This window comes from Helianthus annuus, chromosome 7 (genome assembly GCF_002127325.2).
Source record: "Helianthus annuus cultivar XRQ/B chromosome 7, HanXRQr2.0-SUNRISE, whole genome shotgun sequence".
In the NCBI taxonomy this organism is placed as follows: Eukaryota; Viridiplantae; Streptophyta; class Magnoliopsida; order Asterales; family Asteraceae; genus Helianthus; species Helianthus annuus.
Window position 1 is genome coordinate 79,952,121 of NC_035439.2, and position 20,163 is coordinate 79,972,283.

General features: G+C 37.1%; 1 protein-coding gene across 1 annotated transcript; it reads left to right on the plus strand.

Moving 5' to 3' along the window:
- The first annotated feature begins 9,137 nt into the window (after positions 1–9,137).
- Positions 9,138–17,426, plus strand: LOC110867816 (receptor-like cytosolic serine/threonine-protein kinase RBK1). The gene is made up of 7 exons (XM_022116828.2): positions 9,138–9,361; positions 9,533–9,985; positions 15,495–15,752; positions 15,820–15,974; positions 16,524–16,739; positions 16,812–16,961; positions 17,037–17,426. Exons 1-7 carry the CDS (start codon positions 9,355–9,357, stop codon positions 17,193–17,195), a joined length of 1,398 nt encoding a protein of 465 aa, XP_021972520.1. The 5' UTR covers positions 9,138–9,354; the 3' UTR covers positions 17,196–17,426.
- Positions 17,427–20,163: the final 2,737 nt, after the last annotated feature.

Here is a 20,163-nt window from a genome sequence, read left to right on the forward strand (position 1 = left end):
ATTTTGAGGTGAAACACTTTAAGGCTGCAAGCTTCCCGTTTAAGCTTTCTACCTCTTTCTTGCTTCGTGGTGGCTTGGTTTTGAGAACAGCTTTGACTTTTTTGGATTGGCCTTTATACTTTGTTTTCCCACAATATGCCCCAGGAACTTACCTTCTTCAAACCCAAACGAACATTTCTCGGCGTTGAGTTTCATGTTGACCTTCCTTAGGTCCTGTAACACCCCGAAAATATAAAATTACATATTAGAATTATAAAACATTAAATAAACAAGAACAAACTAACTAGGACTAAATAACCCAGTTAGTTACAAGTCTTGTAGTAACTCATAAGTGGGTTAAAACACTCAAAATATGAACTAAAGGAAATTAGAGGGACCAAAGGTGTCAAAAATGAAACTAATTATAATAAAAACCATTTTTAATCACAAAACACACATTTGAGTGTGCTGGGATCGATCAAACACAGAAGGGGACGCCCAGAGCTTCTCCAAACCCTAGTTCATGGTATTTGATCAAATTAAAGACCAAATTCTGTCCCAAATCAAAATCCGAACATAGATTAGTGATCACCTCAGTGAAAGGGATCATAAGGTATGTAAATTTTGTGGAAAAATTCTCTTTTAAATTTCTGAATGAACATGGGGAATTCAAATTAGATATTGCATGAGTGTTGTATAGATGAAATTAGAGTAATATGATGTCTAGGGATAAACCCTAGATGATTTCTTGTTAAAATTTAGCTTGATACTAGTGGGGTTCATAATCACCATTGTAGGTGATTAATGGGTTTTGTAGAAACTTGATAAACACTAGGATTATGATTCTTATCTAGTGTAATCCGAGTTTTAGGAAGTAATTTCTGAAATATTGATGTTAAAAACATGTGTAAATTGCCTAATTGATGTTAATCTTGGCTAAACAAAAAGTTATGAACTTAATGATAAGTTATGAGAAATTATGCCCTTAAGGTGTTTGTGAAAATGCCTAAAAGAAGATTAAAAATTGGAAATTTGAGTTAAAACGCGTGTTTATAGAGTTATGGCAAACTATGCGTATTATGTAAACAAAAGAGTTCTAAACGGGTTGTGATTGAACTCTATAGGAAAGGAAACCGGAGCGTCAAGTGGACAAGCCGGTGGTGACGCGCGATTGAAAGGGGTGCTTTGAAAGGTACGTGACTTTGGTCCCGTTACATTACGTATAAACGTTTGGTTTTAGCTTGTTAATAGTGTCATAATGTAGTGTATGCATTTGACGTCTCATTTAAGTGGCGAAGCCCACTCGACATTCAAACGGGTCAAAATATTGGTTAGAAATAGTTTGGCTTGACATTAAAGGGAGGATTTTCACTCGTCAACCAAACGGGTCAAAACTATGTCCTTATATCGATTCTTGCGCGTAAATATTTAAAAGCCTCATATTGCGCTGGTGCTAGATAGCAATTTTAGCAATGAATGGTTATACTAAGTTAAGGTTATGAATCCGTGTTATCGGGTCGAATGGTAGAAACTAGTTGCAAGAATTGCATAAAGTGGCAATGTTTGAATTTATAGAAAACAAGCATGAAATTCGAATACGAGCGTAAAGCCATGTAATGGTATGGATACGCCAAGAATTTCAAGCCCGAGGAATGGGTAAATAAGATTAGAATGCCAAAGAATAAATTGGCGAACAATTTGCACACATAGTTAATGGGTCGAATAATCAAAATAAGGATTTTGTGGGCCATTCGTTCATAATCCGGGTTTCGTTAAGTGAAATTTATATGGTTAGATCCGTAATTTTAATACAGACATATAGGAAAAAGAATCGGCTAAAATGGATATGTAAATAAAAAGTTATGAGGAATTAAGCGAAAAAAAAATATAAGAAGGCTGAGCTGGGCGAACCGTAAGCCACGGTCCTAAACCGTGGCTCACAGTCTGGCAGTTCTGTTTTGAGCTGGGCGAACCGTAGGCCACGGTTCTGAACCGTGGCTTACAGTTTGGCAGTTCTGTTTTTTATTTAAGTAACAGAACTCGTTTTTACTTAATATTAAGATGTCAAAACTAACGATTAATGTGGTTTTGACCATAGGTGATGCTCGTTTGTTGTGCATGTTGATCAAGCAAGGGAACCAAGAACCGAACACAAGTTTTGAATGCTTCCGCGCTAATCTAATCTAGTTTAAAACATGTTGTTTTGTAAACTCTTTTGAATGTTGAACATTTTAATCTAGTTAGTCGACTATGTTTAAATACTACAGTGACGTACATCTTAGTTATTAACTAAGCTTTTGTTGGTCATGTATTTCGAATTTAAAAAATCCGTATTTTATGGTTATAAAATGAAATTATAAATGAGTGTTACAAGTTGGTAATCAGAGCTCAATGTTGTTAACAAAATGTGTTCGGTTCAAGCTTGATCAACATCCGATAAGAATTAGTTATCTAGTAGATTTTATTACGATTATTGAAAGGAAGAAATTCTAGTCGATGTGTATGGGAAGAGCGTGTTAACACACTCAAACCCAGAAAGTGCACTAAACATGAATGGTTTAAGCAAGTGGTGAACTTGGCTAAACCAAAACGAGTGATGCATATGTTATAAAATGAAATGTTTAATAATGAATATAAACATTTCAGATTCAAAATGGCCGATGGAGGGAATGATGATACGGTGCTGGTGGTCACCGAACAAATGAGAGGAGTGATTGCCGAAGAAGTAGGGAAGGCAATTGAGAATAGTCTATCTGGTTTTATAGACAAAATTCAAAACACGGTGCTTAATGTGGTAGAGGAACGAATCCAAAGGTTGGAAGAAAATGCCAACCGAGCTAAGGAAAAGTCCGGAGAACGGAAAGGTTGTTCATACAAGGAGTTCATGGCGTGTAAGCCGACAACTTATAATGGGGAGGTCGATCCGATAATATGCCAACGGTGGCTAAGCGACATCGAGGGAGTGTTTGAAAGGACCCACTGTGAGGTAAGCGATTTTGCAGCTTACGGTACGGGTCAGTTAAGAGGTCAAGCCAAGGACTGGTGGGATAATAAGAAGAAGGAGATTGGGGCCGATGCTGCAAAGGCTATGACTTGGGATAACTGTAAGGCACCATTCCTTAAACACCATAGCCCCAAGGCGGTCATTAACAGAATCAAGGAGGAATTCATCCAGTTGAGGCAAAAGGGTGAATCGATAGACAAGATTACGGGCATCTTTCTCGATAAATTAAGGTTTTGTGACGAGCTGGTGACAAATGAAGAGCAGAAAATATATTATTACTATAATATGTTAAGTGCTGAATATCGGGAGTTCATGACTCCTTCCAAATATGAGACGCTCACCGAGATCATAAATACGGCTCGGGAACGGGAAATCGAACTCAAAAAGCAGATTGAACGGGGTGAACGAAGGGCAGGTTCTTGAAGACGAGTGTTACAGGTTCTTGAAGGTTTCTTGGATGTAATCAAGCATTTGGTATTCTGTTTCTCTTTTGATTACCAAATCATCGACATATGCTTCCATGTTTCTACCAATTTAACTAGCAAAAGGCTTGTCAACTAGGCGTTGGTAGGTTGCACCCGCGTTTTTTAGGCCAAAAGGCATCTTTTGGTAGCAAAAGATTCCCTTGTCCGTGTAAAAGGCAGTTTTCTCTTCATATTCTTCCTTCATGAGGATTTGGTGGTAACCCTTGTAAGTATCAAGAAAACACTTGAAAGGGTAACCAGTGAGGGAGTTAACCTTGAGATCATTTTCTGGCAACAGGTAACAATCTTTAGGACAAGCCTTGTTCAAGTCCTTGAAGTCTATGCATATTCTCCAAGAGTTGTCGGGCTTTCGAACCATGATTGGGTTTACAACCCAGGATTGATACTTGACTTCCCGAAGAATTCCAGCTGATACAAGCTTTTCAACCTCTTGGTATGCAGCCAAACTTCTTTCGGGTGCTAGACTTCGCTTCTTTTGGACAACAGGCTTGACATCGGGTGGTATTTTCAGCTCGTGTTCAGCAATGCTTCGAGGGATACCCGTCATGTCTTCCGGGCACCAAGCAAAGATATCACTATAGTGTACTAGCAGCTTTTCAAGATATGAGAGAGTTTTTTGTGAAAGACTTGGGTTGACCCTTATCCTTTGTTTAGGGTACTTAGGATTTATGAGTAGCCTCTGCTTGTCTTCTTCGCTCTTGGAACTTTCCCCTTCAACCATGTAGGCCTCTTGAGTATGTTGAAGGGTTGTAATCCCTCTCTTGGTATGGAACTTGACTGTGCCATGACCAACAGAAACAGCCATGTAAAATGCACACTGCCCCGACCTTCCTATGATCACATCATAGTTTGAAGGTATATTGATGACCACAAAAGTGAGGGGTTGGATTCTTTCCATTTTGCCTTCGCTGAAACGAACATCAAGGGTTAGTTGCACTAAAAGCTTGAGGGGTATGTCGGCAATACCTTTTATGGAGGTTCCTGAGGGTTGAAGCTTTGAACGCTCCTCATTGCTTAAACGATTGAAGAACTTCTCAAACATGATTTCAGTGGCTGCACTAGTGTCTATGTATGCCCTGCTTGTTTGTAGTGTACCCACAGTTGCTTCAACCACAAGGGGGTTTGAGAGTGGGACCTTTTCTGTTGGAGGGAAACAAACACATTGAAGCTCCCAAACTTCCAACCGCTGCCGTTTGTGGGGAACCTTTCCATCAAAATCCACCATATTAACTTCCTTGCCTTTTCCCTCGGCCATCTTGTCCCTTACTCCCTTTACCAAGTGAGCAAGCTCCCCGGACTTGACGGCCTCTTCAATCCGCTTTTTAAGTTGTAAGCGATCATTAGTATGGTGACCCTTCTCTTCGTGAAATTCACAAAATTGGGTGGAATTTTCATTCTTCTTGTTTTTAGGGAGAGGTCTGGGAGGTCGGAAGCTTTGCTTCACTTCCTCTGTGGCAAGAATCTCTTGAGGGGTCTTGGTAAGGGGTGTGAAATTCATGGCCTTCTCCCTGCTTGGAGGGTTTCGGCTTTCAGAACTTCGCTGCTCTGAACCCCTTTGGCGTCTATCATAGGAGTGAAAGTTTCCCCTTTTCCTAGCTGGACTGTTACCACGCCAACTAGATCCCCTTTTTCTTTGTTCTTTTATGTCTACAGCCTCCTCTCCTCTGATGTGGGCTTCGGCCCTTTCGAGAGCTTATTCCAAGGTTTTTGGCAGGGACTTGTTGAAATCCCTGGTAAGGTACTTGGAGGTAATTGCATTTATGAAGCCGGTTACTCTCATCTTTTCATCTACCCCCACATACGTTAGACCTTCCTTTTTATACCTTTCCATGAACTCTCGAATGTTCTCGTCATCCCTTTGTTTTATCTGGAAGATTATTGTAGCATCTTTAACGTATCGCCTTTGCTAGGAGAAGTTGGCCAGGAACTCCTTGCTAAGGTCATCGAAGCTTCGAGCGCTTTGGGCAGGTAAATCATTGAACCAGATTCTGGCTGACCCGACAAGGGTTTGCATGAACATGAGACAACATTTAGCATTTGACCATTTTTCAATCCTAGCAGCACCGGTAAAGATCTGAAGATGATCTTCTGGGTCCTCAGTCCCATCATATGTCTTGATATGGGATGGCATTTTGATCTTCGTTTGGAAATCATAATCAACGATTTGCTGAGAGAAGCATGACAAATTGCTTGGTTTATATGGCTTGGCTAGATCCTCTTCCACTCTTGCACCTGTGTTGTTGTTGTTATTGTTGTTCCCTTGGGTGGCCAACACTTGATTAATAAAGTGTTGCCACGGGAAGCTTGCCATCATTTGGGCCATCATCTGGGGCATAAGGTTGAATCCTTGTAGGCTTCTAGGTGCAACTGGACAGTTTACCCCCAAGGGAGTGCTCATAACGGCACTCTGTGCCAAGGGAAGCACAGACAAAGCTTGCTCCCATGTAGTCGTAGTTGAGGGTGGAAGGCTTGCTACTGGAGATTGAAGGAGCTGGTCCAAAGTCAGCTCGTGCCCTGAGCACCGGTTGCAATTGGTTAGGAAGAAAAGAGAGGGAAAGACGTTGGATCTGACCTCGTGTACAAATATGGGTTAGGATTCGGAGGAGGATTGTTGGGACCAGCCTCATTCCTGAACACAATTGGTTGTGAGGTTGCAAAAGGAAGAGCAGGTGGTCCAGGAGAAAGTGATGGCTCCAGCTCGTCATAGTCCAAACGGATCCTCACCCCTTTGTCTCGTTCTCTACTCACGTACTGGTTAAGAAGGGACCTTAACTCGAGAAAGTTGTTAACAACCCCTTCGAGAGTAAGGTCAACACGTGAGGGAGTGTTAAAGGCACCAATGTTGGGAGAAGGTACTCCGGAACGAGATGGTGTCGGCGTTTGGAAAGTGAGAAACTTGGGATATGTTGCTCCAGTTGGAGTGCTTCCCGGTGTGGAGAGGGAGGTTGGTATAGCCACAGGAGTTTGGCTAGTGTTCGGGGTAGAGGTACGAGGAACTTGGTTAACCTCTCCCGGAGACTCACCTTCCGACATGTTGATTCTTGAGCAGAAATGAAGCTACACTACTAGGTCTTTTGAAGAAAATTAGTGGCGTAGCCCCACGGTGGGCGCCAACTTGTTGATGCAACAAATACTAGACCGATCGTAGTAGCTGGGCTGGTTAGACAAAATGGTTGAAGGGTTTAATTTTGCCTAACGCAGGTCATGGGGTCCCCCCACGTTTGCAAGACGTGGAGAGAGGTTCACTAGTTAGATTTTGTTGTTTGCTCGAGATTCTCAGCTGAAGTATGTTCAGCCTCGGGTGTAGGAGCAATGGCAATGTGTGTGTTGAAAGTGGGGAAGAGTGACTTGCATGGAACATGTACTCAAGAGCAAAGACCAGAGATCCCAATGGAATCAGAGCTGATCGGAATGTCCCCAGCACTAAATGAAGTGTCATATATATAGAGAAGGTCATCGCTCAAAGAGGAAACCATTGACTAGTGAAACATGCTTGCAGTGGGGGACTTACCCTTTTGGGGGTTGAAGCGTTTTGACATGCGGGTAAAAGACTACACTCTGTGCATTCGTCTTACTTTTGTGGCTAGGAGAGTTGTTGAAGTAATCAGAGACATGACTGATTACTGTGCACGTGCTGCTTTATCCTAGCTCCCGGGTTTTTAACCTTTGAACCTTTTAAGCGTTCATGTATTTAAGTCATTTTATTTTGGTTTTGGACTACCCCGTCATCAACTATCAAATTTGTATATACATAGGCACACATTATATATACAGCTGTGTAAGTTTATATGTCATGATAAACCCAAAACGATTTTAAAACTTAAAAACCTTTGGAACTAGTTTATGGACATGAAACATACTAGGAGATTGGTCATAAAACTTGTGGGTTTAGAACGAGTATGATATTAGATAATACTTGCTCTTTATCGGAAAAGCTTGTGTAATCTTAAAAAATATAATAAATAGCATTATGAGTTTTTGGAAATTTTAAAATATAAAAAATGTGGAACTATCAAAGGTGTAATTGAGTATTTGATATTCCAGACAAGACTTTTAGATGAGTTTAAGATTAAATTTTAGGTAACTAAGGATCTCAACAAGAAACTTTTTACAAGATCATAAATAAGTGTACTTGATACTAATAGGGAAACACACAGACCTAAGTGGCTATAATCAATACAAAAGGGTATGAAACCGTATATAGAAAACATATGTACGATTCAGATTACCAAATATCGTCTCATATTAGCCCGTCTTTGTCACAATTTATATCATAAGGTATGACTAGAATTGCAACCAATATTGATACTGGACCGAACCGGTGCCATACTACATATTCTCAATACTGAAATGTACTTGATACTTACAGAGAAACACACTAGAAAATAACCAAAATAAAAAAAAATGACATGAAACCGAATATGGATAACATATATACGGTTGGTACCAAATCTCGTCTCATATTACATTAATACATTATAAGTAATCAATACCCCATTTGTTGCAATTTATATTAGAGTGAATTTCAAGTTTTGTCCTTTATCTTTAGGCCACTTTGCAAGTTTTGTCCTTTATGTTTAAATTTGACGAGTTTTGTCCTTTATGTTTAAAAATCAAGCACGTTTTGTCCTTTATGCTTGATTTTTAAGGACAAAACGTGCTTAATTTTTTAAACATAAAGGACAAAACGTGTTTGATTTTTAAACATAAAGGGTAAAACGTGTTTGATTTTTAAACATAAAGGACAAAACTCGTCAAATTTAAACATAAAGGACAAAACTTGCAAAGTGGCTTAAAGATAAAGGACAAAACTTGAAATTCACTCTTTATATTATAAGTTACGTATAGAAATAACAATATCCTTTTTATTTTATTCTACGCATTAAACTTTTGTTTTGTCATATTACATTAAAATTGTAGGATTGATTGATAACGGACATGCATTCTATTGAAAACTCTTTTTTATCTGTCAAACAATACGAAGTTTTGGTATACTATGACCGTCGTTTGGTCGAGTTCGTTTTGTCTATCGTTGATGAAAACAAACTATTGGTTATTTTTCTAGATCAAGCCGTAAGCGTCATTTTCCCATCTTTTTAAAATAAATCTCTACATGTTATTTAAATCACTAACAATCCTTTTGTTTTTATAGACGAAAAATAGCCACGTTCGCCCCAATATCTTCAATGCACTTTTACAATTACATGAATTTGTTATGTTTATGATTGTTATTTTAGTATTTGCGTGTACATTTGTTAAGATGCAACAATGGTTTTAATACATACAGTATACCTTTTATGCGAAATTTTTATTTAATTGGTATGTGTAAGACTAATGACAACCCTACAATTTAAGGAATCTTCGAGTCGTCTGGTTAAATTCCCCCTAATTATCAAAACATTGCCTAAGTATTGTGTTTCTATAGTAACGCACAGACAACCTAGTAGTTATACCATATATGTCTGGTCAATACGAGTATAATACGATATACGGTATAATTTGTATTAAATGACAAATTGCCTTTTAGTCTACGTAATAATAATAAATAAATATTATATTAGTAATAAATAAATATATTTTAAAAAAAGAATAATATTACTCACTCCATATCCACATGACATTGAATTCGTTGAAATTGGCGCCGGTGTATAAATACCAAAACCACATTCCATTCTTCCCCAAAAATCTTCTCTCCGTTCCAAGAATAACTCCGGCGCACGATATCCCCTACCCTTCTAACCTGCACACCATTTTCCGGCCACCGTATCTCCGCCTCCCACCGTCCACGTTCCCTTAATATGCACCACCACACTCCTACCTGATTCCTATTCAGTTTTCTCAATTTCAGAAACTGTAGATTAGTACAACATTCAATTCGAACACTCAATGAACGGTGATTACTAATTACTTATTATTGATTATGTTATCTAATTCTGATATATTTTGTTATTGATTTGTGATCTACTTAATTGTAGATAGATTAATGCTTTTTAGTTTCAGTTTTACGATTCTCATTTGTGATATTTCATCACATTTTGTGTGTTTTTTTACAAATTGATTGTAGAAGAAGACCTAAAAAGTCACAAGGATATACCGATCGAAGACTATGAGCAATCGCAATCGTCACCTAGAGGCGTATTGGAAATAACCGTCTCCGGTACGGATTCCGATGACGTAAGCAGTTTCAGCAGCCGTGGTTCGTCGTTCAATGATAAGTCTCCGGCGACGGAAGGAGATGCGGAGTCTGCAACAGATAGTGGCGGAGATGAGGACGACGGCGGCGGAGCGGAGGTGTACGGTCCGTCGGCTGTGAGTCAGGGTTTGCGGTGGAGAAATTTGGTTTATAACTTGAAGTTGAAGTCGAAATCGTTAAAGATGTTTTCGATGAAGAGGTTAGGGATGCGTCATGATGATGACGTGGCGGTTGTTGACGGTGGGGATTGGACGGTTGCGAAACCGTCTTGGCGGAATTTCACTTTTGAAGAACTTGCTGCAGCCACCGATAGTTTCTGCCACGGTAAGCTTTTTCATATTCTCTAGTTCTTTCTATATTATCACTAAGAGCATTCACATCCAACCCCCTAAAATTATACATACATTCCACTAAAAAACAACTCATATATCAATATATTTCCACTAAAAACAAATACTTTTTCTCTCTCCTTTTCAATTAAATAATATTTTATACCTTTATCATTACATTTTTCTCTCTCATTTAGGGGTGAGCAAAAGGGAAAACCCGACCCGACCCGATCATTACCCGACCCGACCTGAGAACCGATCAAACATAAAATATAGAACCGATTCACTACCCTAAATATAGGGTCGGTTCCGGTCATAGGTCCAAGTCGGGTTTCACCATGAAAAGAACCGAGAACCGACCTGACCCGACCCTATTTTATATAAAAAATTGGAACCGATTTAAATACCTAGGTACTTGGGTTCGGGTCGGGTTGGGTATTTTTCGGTTCGGTTCTCGGTTATTTTCGGTCCGGACCTAAACTTGCTCACCCCTACTCTCATTCACTCACAACCACTTTCAATATGTATTAAAAAATTATAGTGGGTGAACAGTGTCCCCCAAATATACAGATGAACAGCAACATTTTCTCTCTCCTCCACTCACAACCACTTTTTATACTTTTTATATTTTAAAAACACCACACTGAGAATATGATGCCTTGGATGTGAATGCTCTAACTAGTTATTGCCCCGCCCGCGTTGCGAGGCAATAAGCCGAATATTTCTCTCTCATAACATGTATGTCTGTATAGAGGGCATCGTAATTATATTTTGAACTGGAGGTGAAATCATAGTTTTAAACTGAGAGCAAAATCATAATTTTGAGCTAGGGGGAAAAATATAATTTCATTTTGAACTGTGGGCAAAAGCGTAACTTTGAGCAGAGGGCAGAATCGTAATTTTGAGCTAGAGGAAAAAACATTTTATATTGAGCCAGGGGCAAAACGTAATTTTAAACGGAGGGCGAAACCGTAATTTTAAACTGGGAACAAAATTAAAAGGGAGTTTTTTAACCGAGGGCAAAAGCGTAATTTTAAGCTAGCGGCAAAATTAGAAATTTATTTTGAGCTGAGGGCAAAAACGTAATTTCAAACAAATGACGAAAGCGTAATTTTAAACAGGGAATAAAATTAAATTAAAAATGGGCTGGTCCAATAGAGACTTGCCAGGCAAATTTTGAACTGGGGGCAAAAACGCAAATTTAAACGAAGGGCGAAACCGTAATTTTAAACGGATAGCGAAACCGTAATTTTAAACTGGGAACAAAATTAAAAGTGAGTTTTTGAACCGAGGGCAAAAGCGTAATTTTAAGCTAGGGATAAAAGTATAATTTTATTTTTAGCTGGGGGCAAAAACGTAATTTAAACAAAGGACGAAAGCGTAATTTTAAACTGAAAATAAAATGAAAATAAAAATTGGCTGGTCCAATAGGAAAGTGCCAGGCAAGTTGCGTCACACTATTCCCTCAAGGTGTAAATGTATTTATGCGCCGCCCGCGTTGCGGGGCGCTAAACCAAAAATTTCTTAGTTTAATAATATGTACGCATTTATTTCGGTAATGATACTTATAACACAATGTAAAAAAAGATACATTGAGTTAACCAATTAATTATTCACGCAGACCATTTGTTTTGTATGTATTAGAAATAGAAATAGAAATTGGAAATAGAAATTGAAATTGTATATTATCTAAACTAAAACCATGTGCGGCTCTCCAGTCTCCACCCACCAATTTCTATCTCATCTTCATTTCCTGAACTCTCTCTCATCTCTACAAAAAAATATCCATAAATGGTTTCATTTTCACCGCATTTCAGTTCATCATATTTCATATTTATATGATCTTGCACAACTAATTTCTTCAACGACAATTTCTCCAACTTGGCCGGCGGCTCTGGTGGCCTCAGAAACTCTTAAACCAACAGCAAAACCTTAAAATTCCGCCGAAATCGTTAAGCGGCTACAGCAAGTGAAGGGTTATTGCATGTCCTCTGTAGTCACTCTTTTTTTGTCCCCTAGACGTTTGTATCAGTTAAACCCTAGATCCGGCCAGCGAAGCAACTTTTCCGGCAAACTTCCGGCAAGCCGATGTAACCTTGCGTGTCTTATTTTTGTGTGAATCGGCATCGTTGAAGTACAATTCAACAGCATGTATACATTTTCTGAAACCGACATAACGGGTGAATATATGGCCTTTCCGGTGACGTGGTTGATTGGCGCCGAGGGTCGAAACCGTTGAGCATGCGGAAGTGGTGGTGACGGGATTTTGCTTGCGGAAATAAGAACCAACAATCATGGGCAAAAATGTAATTTGCTTTGCCGCCCTCGCCGCCGAATGACCGGGTGCCAGGCAGTTGCCTGGCACTATTCCCGGCCATGGGTTTTGTATACGTAGGTTAATTAAAGTTTTATACGTTTTAACATGTTGTATTATAATTTTATTTCTTTTATTTACTAAATTAGTGAAAGGTTTAAATACAAAAGTTTTTAAATAGACAACATGTGGCATTTTCATATATATATATTTATAGGGTCAAGTTATTCTACAAAGGCTTCTAATTGTAAGAAGTGTAAGAATGATTTATAGAGTGACAAGTGTCCAATAACCTAAAACTAAACCCACTACATCACCACCAAAAACCTAAACACCCACCCCCACCCCACCCCACCCCACCACCACCCAAAACCCTAACCCCCCCCCCCCCCAACCAAACACCTAAACACCCCCCCCCCCCCCCCCCCCCCCCGCGGCAAAAAAAAAACAAAAAAAATAAAATTATAGTAGGGTTTAAGGTTTTTTTTTTTTTTTTTGTAGTGGGTTTTTTTGTGTAGTGGGTTTTTTTAGGTTATTGTACACTTGTCACTCTATAAATCATTCTTACACTTCTTACAATTAGCATCCTTTGTATTTGATCCTAATCCTATATTTATATATGTATGTATTAGTTCATAAGATACGAGGAATAGTATTTATTTTTTTGTTGATTTTTTATGAACTTTAATGTTTTACGTTTTTATTATAAAAGTTTGTGTTTTTATTACTTTTCCACAAAAGTTAAAATGAGTTTAGTTTTTTTTATTAGTTTTTATTTTAGATTTCTTCTAGTGTATAATCGTCGTTCGGTAGCTATTTAGTTATATATAAATTTGTGATAAAAATGAAGGTGCGTAAACGAGCTGTGTGGCTTGTGAGCTACTCAAGGTTTGCTCGACAAAAGCTTGAATTGAGTCGAGTTTAAACAAGCTCGAGCTTGGCTCGCTAGCCTAAACGAGCTTTATATATATAATTTCAATTTTTGATATTTAATATATTTAGGTAATAACTATTGTTATATATAAGTTTGTGAAAAAAATAACTTAATGATATATATTATATGGGTAAGGATCCTGTAAAAAGTGCTCAAAGTGTAAGAAGTGTGAGAAGTGTATTATAACACTATATATAATACTATATAACACCATATAAACACCGTATAACAATATGTAACACCATATAATACCATATAACACTATGTAACACTATATATCATTATATAACAAATATAACACTATACATCTATCATAGACATGCTATCAGACAACCTATAGTGTTATATTTGTTATATAATGATATATAGTGTTATATGGTATTATATAGTGTTATATATTGTTATATGGTGTTATATAGTATTATATATAGTGTTATAATACACTTCTCACACTTCTTACACTTTGAGCACTTTTTACAGGATCCTCTACCTATTATATTGTATTGTATTATATTATATTATATTGAAAATTATAATAATTATTATCAATATGTATATAAATAATTATAAAATATTAATAAAATAATTAAATAGTTAATAAATAACAGACTAGGCGAGCTCAAGTTTAAAAACTACGCACGAGCAAGCTCGACTGCTCGAGCCTAAAGAAGCTCAGTTTGGCTTGACTTCTTTACGCCCCTTTAAACGATACATGTTTTTCATGTAAAAATATAAGCATGACGGTTATTGATTATAGTCAGTTATTTTAAAATATGGTATTTCTCATTTATTATTTCAGCCTAATTGATATTTGTAGACTTAGTTATCATCGTCTAAACGTCAGTCAAATAATGGGATTTTCAGTTGACTAATGAATAATGAAAGTCAAAATTAGGGATCTTTTGGATTTAATATTTTATCCATGAGTCATGACCTTTTCGTTTGTTTTTTCATATGATGTGGATTTTGGGTATTTCTTCAAAGTACTTATAAACACAACATTTCGTGTTTATTTTATATTCTTGATTCGTCATATTTTATTTTGAAATACAATAAAATGCTCTAGAAATCGCAAATATTTTACACTTTATTCGCGCTTACTTATATATTTGAATGATTCCTAAAAAAGTAAGTCATGGTTTTTTTTTGTGGTCTGTGGGCCACGTTTTGTAAATTCGAAAACAATCTTGACGAATCGAGAAGTTAAAACGTGTTCACGAAATTATCACACAATTTTTATGGCTATAGGCCATTTTTATGTACTTTGATGGGACATTTTGATGATTCACGAATTAAAACGGCTTCTTAAAATTCTCATCATACTCAAGGCTATAGAGATGAAAAAAACCTATTTGGTGAACACTATGCGTGAATGTAACAAAAAATGGATATATTTGTGGTTTTCTCTTTTTGGAAACTTAATACTTGTTAAAGCTTTCTTAATTACTATGTTAAGAGTGATTAATTACATTTATAGTTAAACTAAGCTAACTAACTACCAAACAAAGTATAAATTCTTTTATCAGAATTGTTAAAAATAAATTAATTTATACTCTGTTACGGCGTTAATTAGCTTTCTTAGTTAACTAGTAATCAATCATAAATGGATTTTTAGTCATGTTTTTTATCGTCTTTAGTATTTATTTCTCAACTAAGAATGAATTGATTTTTCTTCCCATTAATTAATTTCAAATACATTGTTGCTGGAAAGTAGGTCTAACAGTAAACTGATCAAAATTTCTTATTAATTAACGTTCTAAAAAGGCATTACCATAGAAAGCTGTCATCTTCAAGAATTTAGTTTAGTAAGCAAATTTATGGCTGTTTTCATATAACCACAACTAGTTTTTTATGTGCTATATGATATCTAATACTTGTTTTCGTTATGTTATAATGTTCTGATCCTGTTTTTTAATGTGTTATATGGTATTTGATACTTGTTTTTTATGTATTATACGGTATATGACACCTGTTTTTATGTGTTATTTATGTGTCTTGACAAATTTAAGTAGATATTAACTGAAATATTGGTTCACCTATAATCTAGTGTTTCAGGATAGCGACCTTGACATCACAGTCAAATCTTTAATCCAAGTTGTTAGTTGTTGACATTAGTGCAGTCAATGGGACCTGTCTAATTCAAGATTAACCTCCTTTATTTGCGCTCATAAACTATTTTTTTTTTATTTATATCAAAATGATCAAATATACTTCAGTTCTGGTAACATCTCTTGGCGTCAATTATGATTTACATAGATAATTTGGTGGGACGAGGAGGACACGCGGAAGTGTACAAAGGACGCTTACCCGATGGCCAACTTGTGGCGGTGAAGAAAATAACAAAGAAAGAGAAGAAAGACGAAGATCGAGTCGGAGATTTCTTATCTGAGCTCGGGATCATAGCTCATATCAACCATCCAAACGCAGCTCGCTTGATTGGCTTCAGCTCCGATACTGATTTACACCTCGTCCTCCAATTTGCACCTCACGGCAGCCTAGCAACTTTACTACATAGTATGCATAACGTTTTTATTCCACGTGATTCAAACGTCATTCTGTTGATCCAATTGCTTTTCCACAGATGGTGAAGAAAGATTAGAATGGGCGTTACGGTTAAAGGTGGCAATTGGCATAGCAGAAGGGTTGCAGTATCTCCATTATGAATGTAACCGGCGAATAATTCACCGAGATATCAAGGCTTCAAATATTTTGTTGATGGAAGACTATCAACCCCAGGCTAGTTTTATAGCTACATATATCATTTATGCACCCGTATAGTCCAGGGGTGTGAATTTCTGACACGACACGAACCTAACACGAAATTCTCGGGTTTGGGTTTAGTCTTAATTGGTTCGGGTCAGTTTTAGGTTGAACCTGCGAACCCGTTTAGCTAAACGGGTCGGGTTTGTGTCAATCCGATCGGGTTGGTAGGCTGACCCGTTTAACCCATTTATATCATATTTTATTTTATTTTATTTTATTTTATCTTATTTTTTTACAATATGTTTTGTCTCAAATTAAATCGGGTGGGTGTTTTACGTCATAATTATAAATTAAAAAGTGAAATTGGCATTAAATTTTATAATTAAAATGTAATTATATTATATACATTTGTGTTTTTCGTAGTAAAATTTTAACTTTAATACATTCTTTTGTGAAAAAAATAAAAAATTCAGTTTGAAAGGGTCGTGTTCGGGTTCATATGTATGACACAGTTTTCGGGTCGGGTTGAACCCACCAACCTACGCCCCACTAAATTGGTTCAATTCGGTCATGTTTGTACAGATATCTGATTTCGGGCTAGCAAAATGGCTACCGGAGAAATGGGTTCACCATATTGTTTCCCCCATTGAAGGGACTTTTGGGTACATGGCACCTGAATATTTCATGCATGGGATTGTTCATGAAAAGATCGACGTGTTCTCGTTTGGAGTTCTTTTGCTCGAGCTTATTACGGGTCGTGCTGCAGTTGATTCAAGCCGGCAGAGTCTTGTAATCTGGGTATGTTAATAAATAATCAATCTTTCGAATTTTGGTAAGTACAAAGTTACATAAGTTGGTGTGTTTGTCTAGGCGAAACCGCTTCTTGAGCAAAGTAATGTTGAAGAACTCGTGGACCCGCGTTTAGAAAACGATTATGAGGTAACTGAACTAAAGCGTGCAATGTCGGCTGCTTCCGCATGCATTCATCACATGCCAAACATGCGCCCAAACATGAAACGGGTAACTTCATCGACATATACCTTTAAAGAGACTTGATTTCGCGACCTAATAATAATATAATATACTTTGGTGCAGGTTGTACAGATACTGAAGGGTGAGGGGATGACAACCGAGCCAAAACCGAAGACGGGTGGTGGGCGTGCATTACTTTTAGACGCGTGTGACGTGGATGATTACACGGCTACTACGTACCTAAAAGACCTCAATCGACACATGGAACTTGCCATGGAGTGATGGTTGATCAACCTTGTAGAGATGGTGTGTTTTTTGTTTTGTATGTGATGGTTGTGGGTGTATATTGTTGGGAGTTGAGTCAGTGAGAGATGAAGATGGGCCTACAAGAAGCCCATTTAGAAATTTTAAGGACTGATCTTATTTTAGTGGTGGGCTTAGATGGGGCTGAAAAGGTGTAATCGTTCTAGACTTCTAGTTCTAATGAAAATCCCATGACACTTCTAAATCCTAGAAGATAATGATATCCATCGATTGACCGTACCCATAATATCTAACGCGATCAATGAATATGGATATTAAAAATTTGATTATTAATATTCCTTTCTTATGGCAGCCTTGCAACTTCTTTTACAAATGTAAGTAACCATCAGGGCCGTTGGCCGACTCCCTCCTTTATGGGGCCTTCTCAAATTTTATTGTTCTCAATGCTAAAAAATATTTTGCGTGTTTTAAGCGAAACATTTTACCTAAAATATACATAAATAACTTGCAAGTGTTTAAGAATGATTAAGCATGGCGTTCAAATAATTAAATGCAACTTGATTATATATAATGAACAAACAGTTAAAACCACCGAATACCTTATATAATTTCTGTGATATGAACTTACAGTTTTGGATTTTAATAATCATAAGTTTCACCTATTGGCCGAAAATAATCCCAACTTAAAAAATTCTTCCAACAATCTCAACTTGTAAGAATTTGGCCCTCCTCGATCCCATTCTAATTGGGTTATAACCCATTTAGTTTTTGTTGATGTGGATATATGATACATGGATGTGTCTCCTTTTCACCCTTTTCTCCCTCTACCACAACCAACCTATTCTCTCTCTACAACCCCACCACAACCACCTCACCTCCATCTACACCGCTCACCACCGCCATCTACACCGCCCACCATCACTGCCATCTCCACTAACCTGAGATAGTAGTGGATACGGCAATGGTGGTGGGCGGTGTAGATGGAGGTGAGGTGATGGTGGTTATGCGGTGGGAGATGGGTGGTTGTAGAAAGAGTAAGTAGAGCGAGTGTGGGTTGGTGGTGGAGGTAGAGGGAGAAAAGGGTGAGAGAGATATATATCCACATCATCATACACGTCATCGTATATTGACGTCATCGTCCACAATAGCAAAAACTAATTGAGTTATACCCCGGTTAGAAAATGATGGATTGGGGCCAAATTTCTTACAAATTAAAATTGTTAGAGAGATTGGGGCCAAATTTCTTACATATGAAACTTAGAATTATTAAAATACAACAACCCTTTAACCTATTCCATTTGTGGCTATCATCAATTTCATTTACCTTTATTCTCACAACTAATCAGTACACATGGAATCATAATTAATATCAATATTGTTTCATATATAAATCGTATATTATTCCATTTTTACTAATTACGTCTGTTCAAATCCCATATCCCTGGCAAACTTGTTATCGAAAGTCAAAATGTAGAATTGTATTTTCAGAGTAACTTAAGTCTCAAAGGTAGGTTTAAAAATCAGCAAACCCATATTAAATCAACAACACAACTTTAGAAAAAATTACATAATGTCAAAAATTCGTAAATCTACATACACCAGATAAAAGTATGCATTCTTAGACATATTAATTTGAATAACCGACCATAGTTCCACTTTTGTAGACGAAGTTTTGATTTAGATTACCCAGTGGACAAGAATTAAACTTTTTTAAACAACAGGCCTAAACATAATTCAGTAAATTGTTTTCTTTGCCCTAAGCCATCGCTTTAGTTCACTGGCCCAAAAGCCGGCGCTGGTAAGGATACGCCTAGTGGACATCTTTTTTTTTTGAACGGCAAATTTGGATCACTGACGGACCACTGGAGTATCATCGTGCCACCAGCAGAACCACCCGATCATATCCATCTCCACTAGACAATAATGTCTATACACCAATTCAGGAGGAAACCCAATACATCTGGGAAAAACCCCCTTTGTGGGAATCGAACTCATGACCTAATGGTCATAAGCCTTATCCCACCACCAAGATACCACTAGGCTATAATGCCATGGGTGGACATCTAATATTACTCTTCATATGTTACCTACCAATAAACGAAATATAATATAATTATTAATACTCCTTTCTCCAAAAATTGTTGAATATGATTGCATAATGTTATTGGCAAACTTCTTAAACTTAACATGAACTAGATATTAAATATGACCCCAAAGCGGGTATGGAATTGTCTCACCCGGCCCGGCCCCACTTCTCTTCGGGCACTTTCTAATTTTTCTTCTAACTTTTTTAAAATAGCAAACTATCGGACTCCTAAATACCATTATTATACCTCTAAATTGTCTCTCTTTCATACTACCTTCCGAACACCATATACAAATGATTATACGTTAATAGTAGTCTTATATTTGAAGTGCTTATTCTATACGTATTGAAAACTTATACTAGTATAATATAATACTACACATTATACGTGGTTTGTATTGCCTATTAAAATTGTTTCTCTATTTATTGCCTTTCTGAATTACACATTTGAGCAAATCAAAGCTATTGTTCAAAACTTATTTCACTCATAACTAATCGGATAAACAATTCTATAATGGACGTGTAAAACCCATTTATTTAAGTAAAGAACGAAAATAAGAAAATAAACCCTTCTACACATACTTCAAGTTCATAAAAAAAAAAAAGAAAAAAAAATCAGTTTTGACCTTTTCTTTCATAGTGTTTGACTAAATACAGTTTCTTAATGGTGACAGACAGTGGCGGACCTATGATTTTTTTTCAATGGGGTCCATTTTTTTCGGCGTTCAAAATTTTCATAACAAAACGTTAAAATTTTCGGGTCGGTCCTCGTTTGGGTCGGGTCATAGCGAGGTTTGAACTAGATTTAAAAAAAAAAAGAAAAAAATGAGCTATACAAGGATTGAACCCATGACTTCTTGTTGGTAAAGAGAGGGATTTAACACTACACCAGGTTTCTTT

Bases quoted from the DNA above. Each gene is read 5' to 3' on its own strand.
- LOC110867816 (XM_022116828.2), top strand. The intron at 15,753-15,819 runs GTATGCATAACG...GCTTTTCCACAG, and splicing joins CCTAGCAACTTTACTACATA to ATGGTGAAGAAAGATTAGAA. The intron at 15,975-16,523 runs GCTAGTTTTATA...ATGTTTGTACAG, and splicing joins TGGAAGACTATCAACCCCAG to ATATCTGATTTCGGGCTAGC.